The sequence below is a fragment of the Nesoenas mayeri genome (genome assembly GCF_963082525.1).
Source record: "Nesoenas mayeri genome assembly, chromosome: 14".
In the NCBI taxonomy this organism is placed as follows: Eukaryota; Metazoa; Chordata; class Aves; order Columbiformes; family Columbidae; genus Nesoenas; species Nesoenas mayeri.
The window spans coordinates 440,227-461,294 of record NC_137556.1 but is presented as its reverse complement, the minus strand read 5'-3'; the positions used below and the strand labels follow the sequence as shown (position 1 = coordinate 461,294).

The window sequence follows — 21,068 nt, the reverse complement described above, 5'->3', positions numbered from 1 at the left end:
ATGACAGCGCGCTGGAGGCACCGGCTTACCGCAGAGAAGCAGAGAGAGCTGAGCCGGGGCTGAACGCGCCATGGGAGCAAACACCTCCAGCCAGTCACCACCCCTCGATGGAAACGAAGATGGTAAGAGCTCTCCCTGTATTGCCTGGGACCGCAAAGTCCACGTGCACAGACTGACTCGGGGTCACCACAGCTCCTGTGCTGGGGCTGCAGATGCCCCCAGGTCTCGGTGGGCGAGCTGCGTCCTGGTCGGCGGCAGCCGCGTGCCGTGGGTCCCGCAGAGCCGCGCTCGGCTGCCAGGAGGGCTCGTGGCGCCCTCGCTGCAGCCGGGTGCTGGGACGGTCGCTGCTGGCAGGGTTGGGTTTGGGGTGTCCCTGGGACACTGCCAGGGGTTCGAAGGCAGAGAAGAAATGTCGCTGTTCTGGAGGCAGGGGAGGTTTGTTCTGGAGATCACGGCACGGGGGGGCTGGTGTGGAGTGCGGTGGGAGCGACGCGTGCTCCCGTCCCTGCTGGGGGCCCAGCGGGGCGGCCGCCAAGTAGACCCGCGCGGCAGCCGCGGAGCTGGGGGCTCCTGGTGACGGCCCAGCTGGCACTGGGAGAGCAGCGCTCGGGCTTGCTGGGCTGGAGAGGAGCACGGTGCTGAGGGCAGTGCTGGGGGCCGGTGTCACTGTGCTGCCAAGATTATAGAGACAGTCATTAAAAGATTATTCCATAAATATATTTCCTGTTGCATGAGTCAGCTTGTTCACTGCCAGTATGGGCTTTCATCTGCGTACAATAATAAAACACATAGGTAGATACAAACAAATGCATGGAAACAAAAGCAAAATGTATAAGAACCTAGATGATTCGTAAAGTGCTGTCCCAAAGGTAAGAGCTTCAGTCAGGGAGGATGCAATCCTGATGACTGGGTGTGAGGGGAGAAGGGGGGACGCTGGCCGAATCCCAGTCTGTCTCACTCGGCTCCTTGAGGAAAGAGGCCCCGAGTGGTTCACCGCTGGTCTGTTGGGTTTCTGTAGGCTCGGGGGTCACCCAGATAGTGTCCGCACTGGTGCAGTTGTGCTTTCATGGCTGTGCCCAACATTAAAAAGTGGTAGCACATTTTTTTCCTCAAATTAGTCATATTTTTATATACTGAGGGCGGAGAAATTCACCTGAAATGCAAATGTCCCCTATTAACTTTTCCATTATCTTGCCAAATTTGTGAACAGAGACTGTATCAACTTAGATGTCACAATCCTGTCCTTATTCTAATTTCGATTAAAACTGAACCGTCCTCGGTATGGAGGGACTTGCGCTGTCACTCCCGATCCTGTGGTAGCACCGGTTTCCTGAGGCTGCAGAGCAGAGGAGGAAAGGCGAGAGGAAACATCATAAAAATGCAGGAGATTTCAGTGACGAAAGGAAGACGAGTCTCAACACAGCGTGCGAGTGGTGCGAGCCGTGCGGGGGACGGGCGCGGGAGGCCCTGGCCCCGAAGCATCGACCTCACCTGTTCGGTGGAGCCGGGGCCTTTGGCAGGGTTAACTTGTCTCTGCTGAGAACGTTTTTCATGGCTAATTGCGTTCTGTATTTTTTATCTAAATATTGTTCCTTGAACCTGGGTCTAAAAGTGCAACCCTGCTTTCAAAATGGTATTTCATGGTTATGCTTCAGTTGGTTCTTTATAGCTGTTGTATTATCTTCCTTGGCATCTCCTAAACATAATTCGTCTGAGTTGGCACATCACACGAGTTTTGTCTCTGAAGGGCAAATGCTTTGGCTTTTTCATTGTTCGAGGTGCCGTCAGGCGGCGCAGCGGGGCTTGTGGAAGCTGTAGGTGTGGAGCCGGGATGGAGAGCGTGTGTTCGGCTCCTGATTTGGACACCACAAATTCCAGTACTCTTGGGAAGTGAGACTGAAAATCAGGGCTGGTAGGAGAGCTGAAACAGAGAGACACGATCGTACCCAGTTTGAGAGCCTTAAATAGAAAGTGTGCAATTTAGCTTTCTTACGACCAGCTCAGTTATAGACTCGTGTTTAAAATGTTAGTGAAAACATTAATATTAAAAGACAAGGAGGTGGAGAGTGTTTACACGTTCAGGCTGGACCTCTGTGTTATTCCAGGTTTGAAAAAGGGCTTCTCTACCTAAAAGCCCTTTTTTCCAGGTGTTATAACTGGAAACCATAAACTTTGCTTTGGTTAGATTGTGGCACCTTACCTGACAAGATTACAGCAATGACAAGACAGTTGTTTTCAATTCAGCGTGCTGTTCTAGCACGCGGGGACCCGGCGGGTGCTGCTCCCGCCCGGGTGGCAGCGCTGTGTTCAGCCCGTGCTGCGGAGCCGGTTCGGGCAGGTTCGGGGCCCGTCTGGCAGGGGCAGTTTGACCTTCCTGCATCGTGTTTGTGCTGAATGAAACTCTGCTTGGTTGATTTCTTTGGAAAATACATGTATTATTTTTAAAGAAAAAGTCCACTAGCAAAGTATGAGTACGCTTCCCTGTAGTTGTGTGCTGGCAAGGACCTAGTAGGCGTGTGTCCTGTTGTCCTTGTCTTAGCTTAGAGACAGGACGTGGCCCAAGGAGAAAAGGGTTGACTGGTATCACGTGCCAGTCTGTAACGAGGAGGATTTGTCTGTCGCCGTGGCAGAGTGATTAACAACAGCTTCCTCACCGGCCATCTCTCCTAATAAAAACCTTTGGGGACCTGAGGAGCACGAGGCAAATTAACTCTGCGATTCAAGCCCATCACATCAGTGGTATCTCTCAGTGAAGGGGTCACACCAGTTAAAGCTGGTGAGTTACTATAAACCCATCAGAGGCCTTTTCCTGACGCTCGAGTGCGCGCTCGCCCGCGCCGCTGGCACCGTCGGCTCCTGCGGCGCTCAGACGCGCTGCCAGGCTCGGAGCGTTTGGCTCGGGGATCGCTGCCGCGGGGCCTCGTCCAGCAGCCGGCAGCAGCGCTTGAGCCCAGGACAGTTAATCTGAGTTTGCTGAGCAGTGATTGATTTGCTGTTTCTCTGGATCTGTTTATTGCCTGAGATGAAACACAGGCAGCTTCATACCGGCTGACCAGAAACACTCGATATGTGGGCTCCTTCAGATTAGCCCTTACAGAACAACCTCCCCCGCTGTGCAGGTGTCACCTCCCAGCCCCTCCTCCAGCGGGGACCAGGAGGGGCAGGGAGGCGTCCTCGTCCCGGTCTCGGTGCTCGGCCTGCGGAGCTGCCGCTCGTTTCCCGGGTGCTCCGGGAGCGGGTGCTCAGCGCTGCTGTGCGCGCCTGGCTCGCTCATCCGGCGGCTGTGCACAGCACCACAGGGGTGCGCTGACCCAGCTGCCCGTTTACGTCTTCACGTGGTATAAATGTCTTTGTGTTTGGTTGCAGCAGGAATACGATGCGACCTCCACGGTTAACGGGCAGGGCAGAGTGTAACGTTTCCTTGATGGTTCCCTGCCCGATCTGCTGTTGAAAACGGCCAACCCAGGGAACTTGCCTTTGCAGCTGGTCTCAAAGAAAAAGAGCCTGTTAAACACCAGGTTTTAAACAGCACCAAAATTTCCAAAAGCAACAGAAAGTTGCTGGGGTATCCCTTGTTTTTATCAGCTCTTCTCTTATGGAGGAAAAGTAGAGATAATGTAATATCATCAAACGGTTGATCAGCCATTTAATATTTGCATGTTTGCTCTTTCTTGCAGTCACCTTTGACCATTTTGAAATATTGCGAGCTATTGGGAAGGGAAGCTTCGGAAAAGTAAGTATCTTGTGAACTAATCACCGTTTGGGCAGCTGAAAGCGGGACTGAGAAATGGGTGGATTAGAGGCTCATGTGAGAGTAAAGAATTGAACCCGTCCTGAGAAATGAGTTAATTAGAGGCTCGTGTGAGAGTAAAGAAAGGAACCGTCCATTGTCAGTGGGTTTGACCTGAGCTTCGGCTCCCGGTGACCAAGAAAAAACCAGAGCCCGATTCCTCAGCCATTCTGTAGCTGCAAATTATATTACAGGAGATTAAAATGAAATACTGATAAATCAAATGAGCTGAATTGCATTATGTTTCTGGATAAGCATTTTCTAAGATTCCCCACTGAACTGGACATCATGATGCAGTTTTAATAAGGAGCTACAACCAACATGAAAGGCCTGGCAGTTTTTAAGGGGATATTTCTCTGTGAAACACAGTGTTTGTTCTAGGCTGGTTTTATTTTTCTGTCGTTATGGAATTCCATGCCTGCGTACACTGACAGAATTCTGGAGGGTCATTTGTCCCCTCGTGCAGGCTCAGGAACTCTGAGTCTTTCACCGAAGCAGCATTTCTTTCTAGATTTGGTGGGATATAAGAAAGGTTAAAATTCAAGCCCCAGTAAAGCCCAAGGTGCTTTGTGAGCTCAATGGAACTTACCAAGAAGGGGGAGATCAGGTGCTGCTCCCCCATTTCTAACCTGTAGTTCTGTGGTGGAAAAGGCTCTTCCAGCCAGTAGCTGATGTGTGAGGGACGGACACAACCGAGATTAGCGAGTGCTATTAAATAAAGTGCTATTAATAAAAGTGTAGACTTGTTCCCCATCTCCTGTCTGTGATAAATCCCTTCCCCTCACCTTTCTCCCTTGGCCGAAAGCCGGGTGAGGGTTTACCGGCGATGCCCAGGGCGGTGCGTGCAGCTGGGACGCGGCAGCGTGGACTTCGAAGCCACCGGAGAGCGTTCGAGTGACCGGGCTCTGTGAGCCCAAGTTTGCTGACAGATCTTCTCTGATTTATCCCTTGATTTGCTCACTTAGGTCTGTGTTGTGCAAAAGAACGATACCAAGAAGATGTATGCCATGAAATACATGAATAAACAGAAGTGTGTGGAGCGTAATGAAGTAAGAAATGTTTTCAAGGAGCTGCAGATTATGCAGGGCCTGGAACACCCCTTCTTAGTTAATTTATGGTAAGATATTGCCCCTGCGTGTACCGGCTCAGTCAGCACGGTCAGTCAGAGACGGCTTTCGGAGAGCTGCCCGCCGTCCTGCCGCAGGCCGGTCCCCGGGGCAGCCGGACGCCGCGGCGCGGGACGGTGCGGGCGCGCCTGCGGTGCCGCTGCCGAGCCGGGGCCGTCCCGGCGCTCTGCGGAGCGGGTGCGCGCCGCGGGCCGGTCCCGCGGGCCGTGTTGGACACAGGCTCTGCTTTCGGGGAATCCTGATTAATGAATTGTTAACCCCTTGACCCCCAGACAAGTCTGAGGGCCGGTTTGTGTGTTCCCGCGGTTTCCTCCCGGCGGCTGTCGCTGGGGGCTGTAACGGCCGTTGGCGTGTCCCTCGCGCAGCAGGGGCCGATCGCCGAGCAGCGCTCGGTCCGCAGGCTTTCTCTGGGCGCCGCCTGCTTCTCATCACCCCCCAGTTCTGATGTTGTGGTTTATTTTGTACTTTAAACAGCCTGCCTTAATACCTTATTGATATTTCACTGAACTGATGCTCGTCGGCAAAGATAAAAGCAATTTATGATTGAATTTACTGACAGAAAAATAATACCACTCAAATTTTATTGCAGAAACCCATATATCTGTAGGGGAAATGTGTACATAAAAGAGTCTCTTTCCTCTGAGAGTACCTGAAAAATGCAGCCTACGTGCTCTGTTATAATTCTTTTTCAACCACTAGCAGTGGGATTGACCAGCGGAGTGATAAAAGATGCGCTAATTCTTGCCCTTCACTTGGTTCAGCGTTTTCCCGCAGTGTGCCAGTAGAAAGGGATTTTAAATAAGCCTCTTTTACTGTTAGAGCCTGACAGGTGAATTTCATTAGGACGCCAGCAACATTTCAAGGTATGTGCTCTCAGACACTACATGATCCAGCGGCCAATATCCCATAGTTATAGGATTCTTCTGGCGGGGTGGGTAACTACATTTATTAGATACTGGATTTATTTTTGGAATGAGGTGAAACGTATCGATGCTAAACACAAAAAATGAGGCTAAAGGTCACAAATCTTTGAGTAACTTTGTGTTCCTTTCTGAAATCTCTTGTACCATGAGTGCTGTGAGCTGAACTCTCAGGTGTGAGTCTGGGGTCCTCCCCAAGGCCAAAACGCGTGGTCTGTGCCCTCGGTCACCGCTGCCCAGCCCCTGACACACGGTGAGAGCTGCCGCCCGGCTGCCTCGCGGCGCTGGGAGGGGAACGAGCCGCAGCCCGCGGGCGGGCGCTGGGTTTGGATGCGCCTTTGGTTTTCAAGTGGCCAACGGTAACAAGTTCAGCATAAAAACATTATGTTCCTGTTCTTCTAGGGGCCTGTTGCTAATTGTTCATACAAGCTGCTCCGACTTGGTTATGGATCTGAAGCTAAATTGTTGTAATCTCAATTATTTTGAGAATGTAGGTGGTAGGAGTTTATTCACAGCAGGAAATGGAGCATGGAAAGGTCTTGAAATTATTATTTACCAAGTGAAAAAGTTCAAAGAAATTAGGAGCACTCCCCGATGTAGCATACGTCCCTTTTTAACTTGTCTTTTTTTAATATCCTCATCCTTGAACCGTGCTTCTGCCGTTCAGGTACTCATTCCAGGACGCGGAAGATATGTTCATGGTTGTAGACCTGCTGCTCGGAGGGGACCTGCGCTACCACCTCCAGCAGAACGTGCGGTTCCAAGAGGGCGCCGTGAAGCTCTTCATCTGCGAGCTGGTGCTGGCCCTCGACTACCTCCAGAGCAGGCACATCATCCACAGGTCAGCGGGCGCCTCGCGCACCGGTGCGCGCGGGCTCCGGCAGGCTACTCGTTCCTCTTTGTTGGGAAAGGACAAATAGAAGCTTAAGAGCTGAACAAAGTATTCCCCCACGTGCATTTGCTTTTATGTAAAACACCAGGCTTCCTAGGGAAAAGCACTTTGTATACAACAGGGAGCATGTTGTTTCTCCCTCTGGGATAGCTATCATATAGCATAGTTGACTTGTTTGCTGATCCTGCAAGAGGCTGTCTCTGGTAGGTTTAATTGGCTGTAGCTCGTTAATATCCATCCTCCTCCAGGGAGGGCCGACGTCAGCATTCAGAATTTCTCTGCTGTCACACTTGAGGGCGTCTCCCTTGTGCTCCCCCCTGTATGCACCGAAAGTCAGGGAAGGGGACCAAACGCAGCTTTTTCCTTTGTATCAGCTTAAATCGCTCCCTAGAAGTGGTGAGAGTTTCTTTTTTGCCACCAAGATATTTCGTGGCCAGTGAAAAAATATTTGCTCTTCCCACACATTTGAAGACATTCAAAATAACAGAGGAGGCAGAGCTTTTCCCTGGTTAGAGAGGCAGCATTTGGCTCCGGACAGACAGACGTGCACAGACAGACGTGCGGCTGTTTGCTGCTGGTCCTGGGCATTGCAACCTCAGGGGTCCAAGGGTTTGACTTAGCAGCTGCTAACGAGGGTATGGATGGGGGGGCTAGCAGAGGGTTGATAAAGTTGGGGAAACGCTTATCTCACTTACCAATATCACTCCAGAAGAGCATTCTTTTGAGGTGTAAAAACAAAGCGTGGTACAAAACTTTACATGGAAACAATTATGGTTGTTGGTAAGGGAAGGAACATGCTATTCAAGGGCTGCTGACGGTCAGGGCTGTTCGTGTCCGTAGCGTTTGATGCCATTTCTGGGCTGTGGGAGCAGGACGGCTGGGGCTTGGCGTGCCGCGGCGTTGGGACGGCTGGGGCTTGGCGTGCCGCGGCGTTGGGACGGCTGGGGCTCGGTGTGCCAGAGCATCGGGGAGGCTGGGGCTCGGCGTGCCGCGGCGTCGGGAGGGCCCCAGGGCAGCAGGGAGGTTTTTCTCCGCTGTGGCTGGAGCCCAGGGGACGGCTGCTGCTTTCTCAGGAGTCTGGTCTCATGCTGCTTGGTTTGTGTGGTCCCTGTGTGGGTTGCAGCCGCTGCACCTGCCGTGGCGGGCGGTCCGTCCACCGGCCCGCGCGGGCTCTGCCACGGGCTGGGACACGAGCCCGATGTGCGGGACGGGAACGCTGCGCCGGCCGTCTGCGCCCAGCACCTGCTCACCAGCACCAAATAATGGATGAGCATGGATTAAACATGAATCAAACCAGCAGCCTGGGCTGTGTCTGTCCTGGGCAGCGAGGGCTCCATCCTGACACTGTTGGCTTGGCCCGAACAAATGGGGTGGGACTCAGCTATACGTGTTTAAAGTGAATCAAGTACAACAAAACATGCATGGCAGTCTGTAAAATTTGCAAGTTATTTAATTAACACTGTAATGTAAGTTGTTTAATTGACACTGTAACCAAGTGGGACGGTATTAGATTGATCAAGTAACTCAGCTGAGTCAATGGCACTGCAACATCTGGAGCTGGGAACATCAGGAGCCAGGCAAGCGGTTGCTTATTTTGTCTGAACAAACCTGTGCAGAGGCAGCAAACACAGACCCATGGCTGGAATTATTTCCACCAACATACAGAAGAGTGAGGAATATTTGTTAATTTTTTCAGGCTAGGAAATTATATAGCTAGTTTATTTAAAAAATAAATATACAAATAATCAAGGTGCCTGTCCCTGTGTGACGGGGATGGCACAAGGACAGGGACTGGTATTTGTAACCCGCTGGTTTGGGTGAGAAGATGCCAGAGAACTGTAAGCTGCTACACGATAATCAGGTACATAGTCTTTTCTTGGTTCCAGGTGCCTGGGTGAGTTCAAACCTGATCTTAGTGACGGCGTTTCCAAAGATAAAACTGGAGGAGCTCGTTTGTCTCCCAGAGCCCCGGGCGGGCGGGTCACGCGGGACGGCGCGGCCGGTGCCCTGGCAGTGCGCTGCGGTTGGTGCCCTGGCAGTGCCCTGGCAGTGCGCCAGGCTGCGGGCCTGGCTCAGTGTGGCAGCAGGTGAACGGGACTGGTGTAATTAGCTCATTAAAGCCAGGTAATGGTTTGTAAAGTCACTCAGGCGGACACAGGTGGCGTATCAGGTGTACGTTGTTTCCCTTCAGCAGAAAGCATTTCCCTGCAGCACTGCTGTAGGCATTATTATTTTGTTCTTTTGTTTCTGTTCAGGAGTAAAACTTGTGAGGAACCTTTTTGTCTCTAGAACGAAGATGTTAATCTAATTTTATTTTTACTGAGGAAATGGGGAACAGCTCTCGATATAGTATTGAGACAGACTAAGAAGTAAAAAGAAGGAAACAACAGAAGCAGCTCTGGCGTTGCAAGTGGACTGCCTGGGTGCTGCTGGACAAAGCGCAGCGTCCTGCGCAGCCGTGGCGCTGCACCCCTTGTTCTGCTCTTGCCTTGCAATTATTCTCTTCTGCTTAAGTCAAAGCCTGCAGGAATATCAGAGTCGAAGAGCCCCAGCAATGGCACCTTCTAGGGCACCATGTCCCTGCAAGGATGTTTCCCAGAACCGGCCTTCCCTGAAGTGACCGCAGCCCTGTTTCTTGTCACTCTTCTAGCCTAATGGTGTCTCCCCTTCTCTGCTTTTTTTTCCTAGAGACATCAAGCCCGACAACATTTTACTGGACGAGCATGGTAAGTGCCAGTTGCTTTGTGGTCGTGCATAAGCATAAAAGCAGAGTCAGAAACAGGGCATGCACGTTAACGATGAGGTGCCTGCCGTTCTCAGTCGCTGTTGCTTTCCCCGCTCGGTTCAGTGGGGAACGGGACCGTCCCTTTGCACTTTGCTGCCTGTTGCTCTGTGAGGGCAGTGCTGTGTTCCGACTCACGCTCGGTGTTCGGCCGGCGCCTCCTCTGGCTGGCATACCGTGTCTCCAGCAGGTGCTGCAGGGGTCACACATGGTGCTGCTGGTGATCAGGTGCCTAGCAGACCTTGTTTTAAGACCTGGGCTGGTTATATTATAGGTGTTGCTATCACTTTTTCTTCAGTCTTTTCCCGAGGCAAAGCTCTAGCTGTATTCTTACATTATTCTCTAGGCACATTATTTTTGTCCTGGTAAATGCTCTCACAGTGAAGACTTGTCTGATATCTATTGGCTTTTAACTCATTAGGAAAGCACTTTGTCATTTCATATTTTTTGAAAATCCGTGTAAATGGTTTGTTTTGAGAAATCTTAATTAGCAACTACAGCAAGGCGCTCAGAGCGAAAAAGCCAGTGCAGGGACAAGGCACATCCGGATTCATCATCCCTTCAGGGGCTGTTACAGAGATACTGAAGCTCGCAAGGAATCGCAGCGTGACCAGAGTTGCCTGGCAGCACCCGAGCCCAGACTCCACCTGTTTTGCATATGACCTCCAATTTCAAAGTGCTGCTAATTATTTATTTAGAGCTGTCAGCAGAGCTGCTTCTGCCTCCCGGTGCAGCAGCCTCTGTCCGGCCCCGCTCGGCGCTGCTGCCTCGTGCGCAGACTGATGCACAGACTCGTCCTCCCTCCCTGTCCCGCCAGCGCCCACCGATGCCCAGGACCTGCTGGTCCAGCCACGGCCTCGGCACCGCCCCGGCACCACCCTGGCCTCAGCACCACCCCGGCCTCGGGCCGTGCGGGGCTGCTGCCGTCCATCCTCACCAGCAGACCCTTGGTGACCTGTCGCCGTGTTCCGCTGGCCCCTGTGCCCCGCGGGCCAGCTGACACAGCCACCCGAGAGGGAGCTGGGAGCACCAGAGCCGTGGAAACGTAGGTCAGCATCCCCCAAAGAGGGGAGAAACAGGGAAAAAAATCTGCTTGTCTCTGCGGTCGCGTTCAGCTCAGCAGGAACTTCTATAATGACACTGCAATTTGGGTTCATTTTTGAGACTATTATCTGCTCGCTGTGATGTTTTAACTGCCTGTTCCAGGGGTTTCAGTTATTTTCTTTGGATGTACCCTTGACTTCAGTGTCCTTCTGACTCTGACTGCTTGTACCTCTTCCCTTCATCCATGGCAGCAAAGGTGTGTCCTCTCATGCATACAGAAAGCTTTGTGCACGCACCGTTCAGTCCTTCCCCAGAGCCGCTGTTATTGTAGCATGATTATCTATATTTAGCTTAGGAGATTGTGCTTGTTTTTCAGTCTCTCTTTCCCCACAGAATGGAGCTGAGCTCCCCACTCCCTCTTCTCTCCCTTCACCAGGCTTTCACAGCTGCAATCACAGGATAGATGCTATTTGCTGACATCAATTTTTTATAATGTTCTTGATTGAGACCAGTCACCTGAGGGTGCGAAGCACTCAAAGTCCTTCAGCAATCAGACTTCAGTCCTTCATTTTTTTAGACTTCTCTTGCCCCCCAGCTCTCTCTTTGGCCCATTGTCCGTCCCATCTGGGAGACCTTTCCACCTGCAACTTGTCACCCTCTCAGACTTACACACCAAGAGGCGCCTGTGTCTGTCATGAGCTGCAGCACCTTTGTGCTGGTGTTCATCCCTGGGGCTGCAGGAACTCTTGTGCGCATCATCCGACCTTTGTGCAGGAGCCTCCTGCAGGTGTTGGACACACCTTGAAATGAGTTGTCCTGCTGTGACTGTCACCAACGCGACACACACCTCATGTGTTTGCCTCTGTCACCCTGGGCAGGGACTTTCTGTATTACCTTATCCATTTCAGCTAAGAAATTAAAGAGAGCCATAAGTAAAGTGGAATATCAGGCAAACATCTTTCTGTGCAATAAATAAAGTAGCTGTTCAAGACCAGAGACTTGGATCAGGTCCCACAATGAAACAGCCCTTAGCAGATGACCACCTTCAACAGTCATTCCAAGCACAAAGTGGTTTCCTCCTTTAACGTTAAGTCTGTTGATTGGGCTCGATGACAGCACAGCTCACCTGGGAATAAAATAATATAACAGATGGCAGCTTCCAGGAATTGTGGCTAATTAATCAGGAGGTTTTGGCCAGGTCATTTGTCTAATAAAATTGAAGGAAAGCCCTGTTTCGTCTCTATTAGAGCTGAGAGGTTTTTTGCAAGAGGCTGAAACGGCTTTGCTCGGTATTATTTCTTGTACTGCTGCCGAAAGGCTCTCCAGGGCCACACTAGATGGGTGAGTTCGTGCCAATGCAGGCACTGCACACGTGCCCTTTGTCTCTAATCTCAGGTAAGAAAGGCACAGCGTGGTCTGTCCAAGAGCCGCCGCACCCCACAGCTCCTGGTGTCTCTGCTTTCATAGTCTTCAAAGCGTTATCTTAGTTGAATCTGCTGAAGCCTCATATTTTTTGCATAAAAGATGCTCTAAAAAGGTGAAGGAATTATGTGGTAGCAGATGCTAGATGTAATAAGAACATTCTTTGCCATAATGCAGAACTGAAGGGTGGATCTGAAAGCACCGGCTCCGGGCAGCCAGGACGGACTGTGGGCAGGATGGTGTGCCTGGGGGCGCTGGCTGCAGGGCTACGGTCGGAGGTGCTGAGCAGCTGGGAGAACGTCAGCCCTGCAGGGTGACCCTCGAGCTCCGCAGCAGCTCCCAGCGCCTCCCCCGGGTCAGCGGTGCCTGCCGGCCCTGCGCGCCCCGTGCGCCCGGCCCGTGACGCTGCCGTCGCTCTTCATCGTTGTGCCACCCGGAGCCGCCTTCCTCAGCCTCAGTGACTTGATTTGGTCATTTCCCAAGTGGGCTAGTTTACAAAACTTGTGATTTATTTGAAGTGAATCGTTTAAAAGATGCATACAAAGAAAGGCACATTTGTGCTTGGAATATCAAATCCTTAATAAGTCTTTATGATTTGCATTTGTGAAAACAGCTCCTAGGAAGTGGAATGAGAGCTAGAGATGAAAGAAAAACAGTGCAAGGACGCAGAGGACAAGGCAGTTGTGTGTCACCCTCTTCTCGTGAGTCCTCCCCCGTTACCTGCCGCCGCTGTGCGGTGGGCAGAGGGCAGAGACCACCCGGCGGGCGCTGTACAGTGTGTGTGTTCTCGCTGTTGAAGGTAATAACCAAGGGAGTCTTGTCACAGTATCTCCATCGGCAGAAAAGCCACTTTGATTTGGTCTCTGTGGTTAGAGGAAACAAGAGCACTTCAGCCACCCTCTGTTATTGCAGAGGAGGGTGATGAGTCTGCAAAACACAACGTACAAAACATCTGATGCTTTAGATAAGGAGCCTGGCTTTGCCAGGGATGGGCGAGTTCAGGGCCCCGGCAGAGCGGCAGGAGGCCGGGGGAGACCGCCCGCGTTGGATCCCGAGCACCGGGCTGAGCTCGGACTGAGGACCCGTGCTGCTAGAATCTTTTCCGGGAGAAAAGTTCAGTTCTCCTTCCCTCCAAATTCAGGAAGACTCAAAACAATCATTGCTAAATGACTTGGAGAACTCCATGTTTTTGTTCCCCAAAGGGTAAGTGAGGGTCTAACAAGACACCTGTAAGCAGCAATGTTTTCTATCAGTTCTCCAATCAGAATATTTTTTTCCTGGAAACTCCTTTCCATAGATCATTTAAGTTTCTGATTCAAAGCTGTTTCTAGTGTGAAATTAAAGCAAATCAAGTTACGCGTTAACCTCTGTTTTTCAGGACACGTGCACATCACTGACTTCAATATTGCCACGATGCTGACCAAAGAAGTGCAAGTCACCACAATTGCTGGCACGAAGCCGTATATGGGTAAGATCCAAAGACAACTACATGTTCTTGAATCGCTGTTATACGGGTTTGATTTGAGAGCTGTGGTGGGAGACGCGTGAAGTCCTTTTTGACGGGAGTTTGAGCACTTCCTCCCCGGTGAGCGACAAAACGCGCGCGATTGTCTGAGATGAGGAGCAACCGGGTGAGGTGCTGCCGGGAGCGGCGCCGGTGACACCGCGGCGAGCTGGAAAACGCCCGTCCGGCTGCTGATTCCACACGCAGAGCAGAGCACGCGTGCTGCAAACATGGGCTGCAGTGCCCTGGGGCCGCGCCGTGCAGCACGTGCAGCCCCTCGTAAGGGGACCGCAGAAAACTTACCGTTTGCTTACAAGCCGTATCCGCGTAGCTGCTGGCTTTTCAGATAGCGAGAGGCCGCTGGTTACTGCTCATGCAAGCACAGTTAGCTTAAAGCAAAACGACATTGCCATAGCTGCGAGCAATTGGGGCTGGAGCGTGGAGGTAATGAACCAGAGAAATATCTAATGCTTAAAGAACTCTTGTGCAAACATTACATAGCAAAGTCTTTGTAGCCATAAATTCAACTTTCCTAAGTGGAACAAAAATACTAAGAAGCATTTCTATACAGCTAAAATAACCCCTCTCACACGAAATATACGCTTTGGTATGCAGCAGCACTGTCTGTCAGACCCAGCTAATGCAGCCTCCCTGCAGCTGTCACCCGCGGGGTCCCTGCAGAGCAGCCGCCGGGGCGCCTCCGCTCTGCCCAGATGAGCTTTCACCCTCCGTCGCGGGTGTGATCCTTTTCTAAAGGCACGCACGCTCAAACAGAAAGCGTTGCTCCCTGCTCTGGTCTATATAGCAATCCTTGCTTCCCAGCTCACGCAAGAACTCTACAGTATTATTTTCCTTAATCTCGAAAGGGACATGTATTGGCCAAGAGAATATCTCAGTCTGCGCCTCCACCCACTATTAGCAGGTAACCTCCTCATAAAAAGCTGTGGCTCTCGGGCTCCGTTCAGTTAAAATGAGGTTTTACCTGCCAGGCATGTGGTGGGCACCGTGTCCAGGTGTACGCTGCACATCAGTGTTTCTGCAGAGCTGCTCTGCTCACCGTGCGAGGCTGTGCGCGGGCTCTGCCGCACTGAAGCGCTTCAAGAACAGAGAGATCTGAGTGGGACGGGAACAGCTTTCGCGGGTGAAGATCCGTCTGAGGGCAGGGGGCTCCCTGGGCGTGAGGAGATGCTTGGGCCAACTTTCCACCTGGATTCTGTGAACTAGGGTTAGTCCTTATTCCAAAGCACGTTTACTGTGGGTCAGCACAGGGAGCTCATCCTCTGTGGGCGCAGGAGCGTGGAGGAGGCGCCGGGGCTGCCGGTGCCGCGGAGGGGAGCAGCGCGGGAGCTGCTGGACTTCTAGTGCTTTGTACAACGTAGGGAATTAATTTGGTCTGGTGATTCTCCTCGTGATTATAGGAATTCTGTGAAGCATTCTGTAATCCACATGAATTGCATTGTGTTTATTGCAGGTTAAATGTTCCAGTTACAAGGTGATAGCACACCTGTTTCTCAAGGCCATCCCATCATTTACACACGTTAACTAATTAAGTTTTGGAGCAGTCCACTGAAGCAGAAATTACTGACAGTCCCGTTTCACCAGCGGGGAGAATAAGGCCCAGAGGAACTGAAATGCCTGTCTGGGTTTTTAGCATGGTAGGAAATGTTTCCCGCTGTGCTAGTTGCCGGTGAGGCCAACTTTCCTTTTCCTGCGTTTTGCAGCCCCTGAAATGTTCAGCTCCATGAAACCCATGGGCTACTCCTTCGCCGTGGACTGGTGGTCGCTGGGGATCACTGCCTACGAGCTGCTCAGGACCCGGGTACGGTGCGCACCCCCATCTCTCTCTTTCCTTGAACACTCTGTTGGGAGGGTTAATGCTTTATAATGGGGAGGGAATGGCCGAGCTGAACTCAAGGCTTTAAGGGTTATTGCAGCACAGGAGGCAGAAAACACATCTTCAGGGTTCCTGTGATCGCAGTGGGAGCTCCAAGAGGAACCGCGGCGATACGAGCAGCACCGAGCGACAGCCCCGGGGCGCGGGCTGAGCAAACCAAACCCTAAGGAGTGACAGCCCCGGGGTGCGGGCTGAGCAAACCAAACCCTAAGGAGTGACAGCCCCGGGGTGCGGGCTGAGCAAACCAAACCCTAAGGAGTGACAGCCCCGGGGTGCGGGCTGAGCAAACCAAACCCTAAGGAGTGACAGCCCTGGGGTGCGGGCTGAGCAAACCAAACCCTAAGGAGTGACAGCCCCGGGGTGCGGGCTGAGCAAACCAAACCCTAAGGAGTGACAGCCCTGGGGTGCGGGCTGAGCAAACCAAACCCTAAGGAGTGACAGCCCTGGGGTGCGGGCTGAGCAAACCAAACCCTAAGGAGTCACAGCCCCGGGGTGCGGGCTGAGCAAACCAAACCCTAAGGAGTGACAGCCCCGGGGCGCGGGCTGAGCAAACCAAACCCTGAGGAGTCACAGCTCTGAGGCGCGGGCTGCAACAGGGTTCACTTGGAGCTCCCTCCTGCGAGGAAAGAAAGGACTTAAAAAAACCAATAACAAATTCTTGTTGCTGTCGTAATAAGAAAATAAGACCGGGCAGTTTGAGCAAAAGCAAACCACGATGTGTCAATTATGCCCTGCCTGTCACATCCGTGTTCTGTTGGTAACTCAGGTAAGGCTGGGGGAACCTTGCAGACAGATGGTTAGATTAGAGGTTTGGAAGTGCTGAGTAAAAAGAATGGGACAAAATTATTTGAATTACCTTCTTCTAAGCTAAGGTTGTTTAAACCTTGTGAGGCTGGGAAAGTTCTTTTAGTACAAGAGTATGCAAAACAAGATTTTAAGAAACTCTATCATAAGTTTTTGCTGAATATCTAAAAAATGTTTTCATGAATCAATTTTAAATAACAGATTTTCAAATGACTTTGAGTATTGCAAATTGTGAGTGATCAAGTTAAGATACATGAAGGGGCCATGGTTGTCTGACCTGCTGGGTAACTAAAGCCATGTGCTCTCTCTAAACATATTAATATCATATTTGAATTTTCCACTGGTACTGTTAAATGAATTGCGGGACTGGTCCTTGCAATGGCTTTTGACTTGATGGCACCATTTCTAACGATGGGAGTAGAGATGCTGTTAGGAGTCAAACACAATGGTGGCACCGATGGGGAAGTGAGGGGAGACCTGGAGGTCCACCTAGTGTCAGGACACGCTAAGCACAATGCATCTGATTTGATCTCACAGTTTACAGATGCTATTTTTCAAATGTATTTTTAACACCCTGGACCCCAGAAATACCATAAAAATCTAGGAATCACAAATCTTTCCAAATGGAAACACGGGGCGGCTGTAAATCGTGCTGCAGGGCAGGCGGGGAGCGGGAGGTGGCAGCGGGCGGCGGGGACCCGGCGGCAGCCGTTGCGGGTTGGGATCCCGGGCCGGCCCAGCCGACACGAGCTGGCTGGGGGCCCAGGGTTCGCCCTCTGTCTGTGCTGCTGTTTGAACATCTGGTGATGTCCTTGTTCATGCTGACATGAGTGCTTTGTTCACTTCGACTGAGCCGTGGTCACGCTGGGAGGGACTTCCAGCAGGAGGCTTGAGGAGTGCAGAGAGATGGTTTTGGAGCTCCTGTACTCTAAAAAGATTTCCCAAGGAATCTGAAAAAAACAGACAAATTAAAATGCTTTCCCTGCGGCATTTTTCACAGAGGCCGTATCATATCCGCTCCAACACTTCCGCCAATGAAATTGCTCATGTCTTCAAGACAGCTACAGTGATGTACCCGGTGGCTTGGTCCAGCGGCATGGTGTCGCTGATCAGAAAGGTGAGATGTACCTGCGGCGCGGTGCGGTGCGGTAGGGATTCACTGCAGATGGTGTGCAGAGTGTCAGTGACCTTCAGATGGCGCCCGGTGGTGAGCGTCAGGGTCCCAGTGTGGTAGGCACAGCGATGGGACAGCCAAACAGAGGGATAGCCAGGCGATGGGATAGCCAGGCGATGGGATAGCCCAGCGGTGAGATAGCCAGGCGATGGGATAGCCCAGCGGTGGGATAGCCAGGCGATGGGATAGCCAGGCGATGGGATAGCCAGGCGATGGGATAGCCAAGCAGTGGGATAGCCAGGCGATGGGATAGCCGAGCAGTGGGATAGCCAGGCGATGGGATAGCCAGGCGATGGGATAGCCGAGCAGTGGGATAGCCAGGCGATGGGATAGCCAGGCGATGGGATAGCCAGGCGATGGGATAGCCAGGCGATGGGATAGCCAGGCGATGGGATAGCCGAGCAGTGGGATAGCCAGGCGATGGGATAGCCAGGCGATGGGATAGCTGAGCAGTGGGATAGCCGGGCGATGGGATAGCCAGGCAATGGGATAGCCAGGCAATGGGATAGCTAGGCGATGGGATAGCCGAGCAGTGGGATAGCCAGGCGATGGGATAGCCAGCCTCGCTGTCCTGCCTCTCTCGTTTAACGCTGCAGTTGCTCGAGCCAAACCCCGAGAAGCGTTTCTGTCAGCTGAAAGATGTCCAGGACTTTCCGTATCTGTCAGATGTGAACTGGGATGCTGTTCTCCAGAAAAGGATAACGCCAGGATTCGTTCCCGTGGTAAGGCAATCGGAGTTTCAAGGTTCCTGCTGAGCCTGCCTTCGGGCCTGGCACCGGCTCGGCAGCTTCGTACAAGAGCATCGATGTGGTAAGACAGGGAAAAGAGAGGCAAGGGCAACGTTTTCACTCTCCCGTGGATGTAATAACGAGTAATGGGAGGTGATGACAAGTGCAGGTGTCCCAAAACAGACCTGCCTTGTTCACAATGTCCCTGGCCCCAAACCGCCTCTCCGAGCTGCTCCGCAAACGCCAGCGAGCAGGCGCGGGCTCGTCCGCAGCCTGGGCGTCACCTGCCCCACCAGGATAACTGTGTCTTCCTGCGGTGACTCCCCCTAACAAGCCACGGGTCATAGTAAAATAACACATAGCAGTAGATTAGTGTTCCGGATCCTTTTTTAATTGGGTTAAAGCAGCACAGAAGTAACATAACCTTTTTGGAAAATAACCCAAGGACTGTTGTGTTCAGTGTTACTCCGACTGTTTTGCAGCCAAACAAAAGGCCTCCACTGAGAATATTTGTTAACTGTGTGTATTTTCCCCCTCCGTTGCTGGTTTTCTCTGTGGTGGGTGCACACATATTGCTTTAGAAGCAGCCTTGCAGGGTGCTGTGCTCCTCCAGCAGAGGCTCCGTGCTCACGGCTCAGACTCGCAGCCGAAGGGCAGGGTAGAAGCAGTGAGCACAAGAAGAGCAATTGCCACACCTTGGCAGTGTCCCCTGGCTGAGGGCCCTGATGAAATATGTAAGAAGTACAGCAGGTGTTCTGGCTATGGGTGCATTTGTAATTAGCTTTACTTTCCACACAACTCAGCTCCCAGATGCAGTCCCATTTGTGAGAGACTCTCCACCCTCTCTCCCTCCAGAAAGGCAGACTGAACTGCGACCCAGCCTTCGAACTGGAAGAAATGATCCTAGAATCCAAACCTCTTCACAAGAAAAAGAAGCGCTTGGCTAAGAAGGAGAAGGACGCCAGCAAAGGCAGTTCCTCCCAGGTGAGGGCATGCGGGTGAAAACATGCTGTCGGAGAATTCTCCCATTTCCCAAGGAACCTGATTGTCCTCCAGCAAGGCCACAGCAGACCGCTTAACCAGGCTGCTTTTTCCCTTGTGACCAAGACTCTTCCACATCCCGTTGGGGGAAGGCAACAGCAGTTCCGTACGAGAGCCTCAGTGCCGTCCTCCCGCTGCAGTGCTGAAGATGCTCCGTCCCTGCAGATATCTCTGTATCTCTTTGAAACTGTCCTTGTAATGTCTGTCTTTGTCAACTGTGAATGCATTCCCCATCTCTTTATTTTTCTATTTGCATGTGAAAGGCCTGCCATCTTCAAAAGCACCTAGAGATGCTCCAGAGGGACTTCATTGTCTTCAACAGAGAGAAGTAAGTAGACAGGGAGGCAGCAGCAGAGGCTCTGGACTCGAGCGCCGGGGTCTGGGTGGGGGTGAGGAGCCCAGAGCCGGGTAGCTGAGGAGAGCAGGTCCTGGGGGCTGGTCCAGCCATCATCTGCTGAGGACCCACCCGGCACTGCTGCTCCTGAGCTGGAGGCCACAGCCACCAACTGCATTAATTGCCCTGTTCCTGCAGGGGCTCCAGGCGGCTCCTGCGGGCGGGTGGCGGCTCCCGCAGGGACCCGGGCCTGGGCTCCCCCTCACAGCTCCGCCGTCCCTTTCTCCCCAAGGGCGAGACACCTCCACAGCGACACCCAGGAGACCACAACCCTGGCCAAAAGCAGAGGTGTGTACCGGGAGGACGACGAGAACGACCTCTGAGAGCAGCACAGCCTCCGCCGGAGCTCACCCACCCACGCGCCGTCACCGAGCCGGGCGCCGGCCTCGTCCTCCGCTGCCCACGGCCCCGGCGGGCGCCGGGACACCCGCTCCCTCTGCCTCCCACCCCGGGCGGGCGCAGCGGCCGCAGGTGCTACCTCTGCGCTTTGCCGCAGTCAGTCACGCTCCAGTCCTGTTATTTCGCTTTTCTTGGTGGCAGGAATGTGACCATGACAAAGGATGCTGCACCCAGCGTCTACCGTTGGCTTGGCTGGCCAGCGTCACGGCGCGCGGTGCTGCCAGCGTCACCCCATAAACCTGTTCATCTGGAGCCCCAGATAAGGGCAATAACCCTGCTCCTCGCTGGGAAAATCTATTGCTGCATAAATACCGCTGTACTCAAGTACTCAAATGGTAAGAACATCGCATCTTTACCAATTCCCCAGACTTGTACAACCCTCTCTCCTTGCCCTTTTTCCTCTGTAAACAGAGGCACAGTCTCAGCTTGATCACTGCAAGGCAACAGGGAAAGCTCTTTTAATTACTTGACAGCAGAACTTCACAAAACTTGTAAGTCTGAGCAGCCTTCCCTGCCCCGGCACAACCGTCCCGGCACGGCCGCTCAGGGGCTGCTGCATGGACGGCTCATCCTGCCTGAGCTGCAGGCATGTGGAAATAAATATTTCAAGGTCAAACACTTAAGGAATAAAAAGAGGTGTATTTCTTTAGCACAGCCTAAATTGACACAATTTTTGTAATACTTAAAAAACGATCAAGTTGGGTTTTTACATGCCTTGCAAGCGTTCGAAGGCTGTGCATGACCCTCGGTTTGACAAACACCGTGTCACAGAAGGGGAGTGTTTAACTCACCGGTGCCCATGGAACCACAGAAAGGAGCCTCCACGCCAGCCCCCGGGGACAACCCCAACAGCGTGTCCAGGCAGGGCTGTGCAGAAGCGGGTCCTGTCACCACGCAGGTGACAAGCACAGCTCAACAGCCCGCAGTGGCCAGAGACTGGACAGGCAGACTGAACTGACTTTCACAAGCACGCGCAGCGTGCTGTTCTGCCGATACCTTTCCTTGTGCGCCGATACCCGGACACCTGCAGCGCTGAGTGCCACACGAGTCCCACCTGCCAGCCCATCCCGGCAGCTCCTCAGCCTAAACACCTCAAGGCCCCCCGGGAGCCCCGCTCGACGCAGCCTCGCAGCACCCCTGCCCGGCAGCCCGC

General features: G+C 52.6%; 1 protein-coding gene across 1 annotated transcript; it reads left to right on the top strand.

The window, feature by feature from the left end:
- Window positions 1-70: 70 nt before the first annotated feature.
- STK32A (serine/threonine kinase 32A) lies at window positions 71-19,454 on the top strand (the record flags this gene model as incomplete). Its single annotated transcript, XM_080353582.1, has 11 exons — window positions 71-122; window positions 3,678-3,733; window positions 4,756-4,907; window positions 6,505-6,678; window positions 9,418-9,455; window positions 13,356-13,445; window positions 15,203-15,300; window positions 17,180-17,296; window positions 17,950-18,075; window positions 18,937-19,065; window positions 19,386-19,454. 11 exons carry the CDS (start codon window positions 71-73, stop codon window positions 19,452-19,454), a joined length of 1,101 nt encoding a protein of 366 aa, XP_080209708.1.
- Window positions 19,455-21,068: the final 1,614 nt, after the last annotated feature.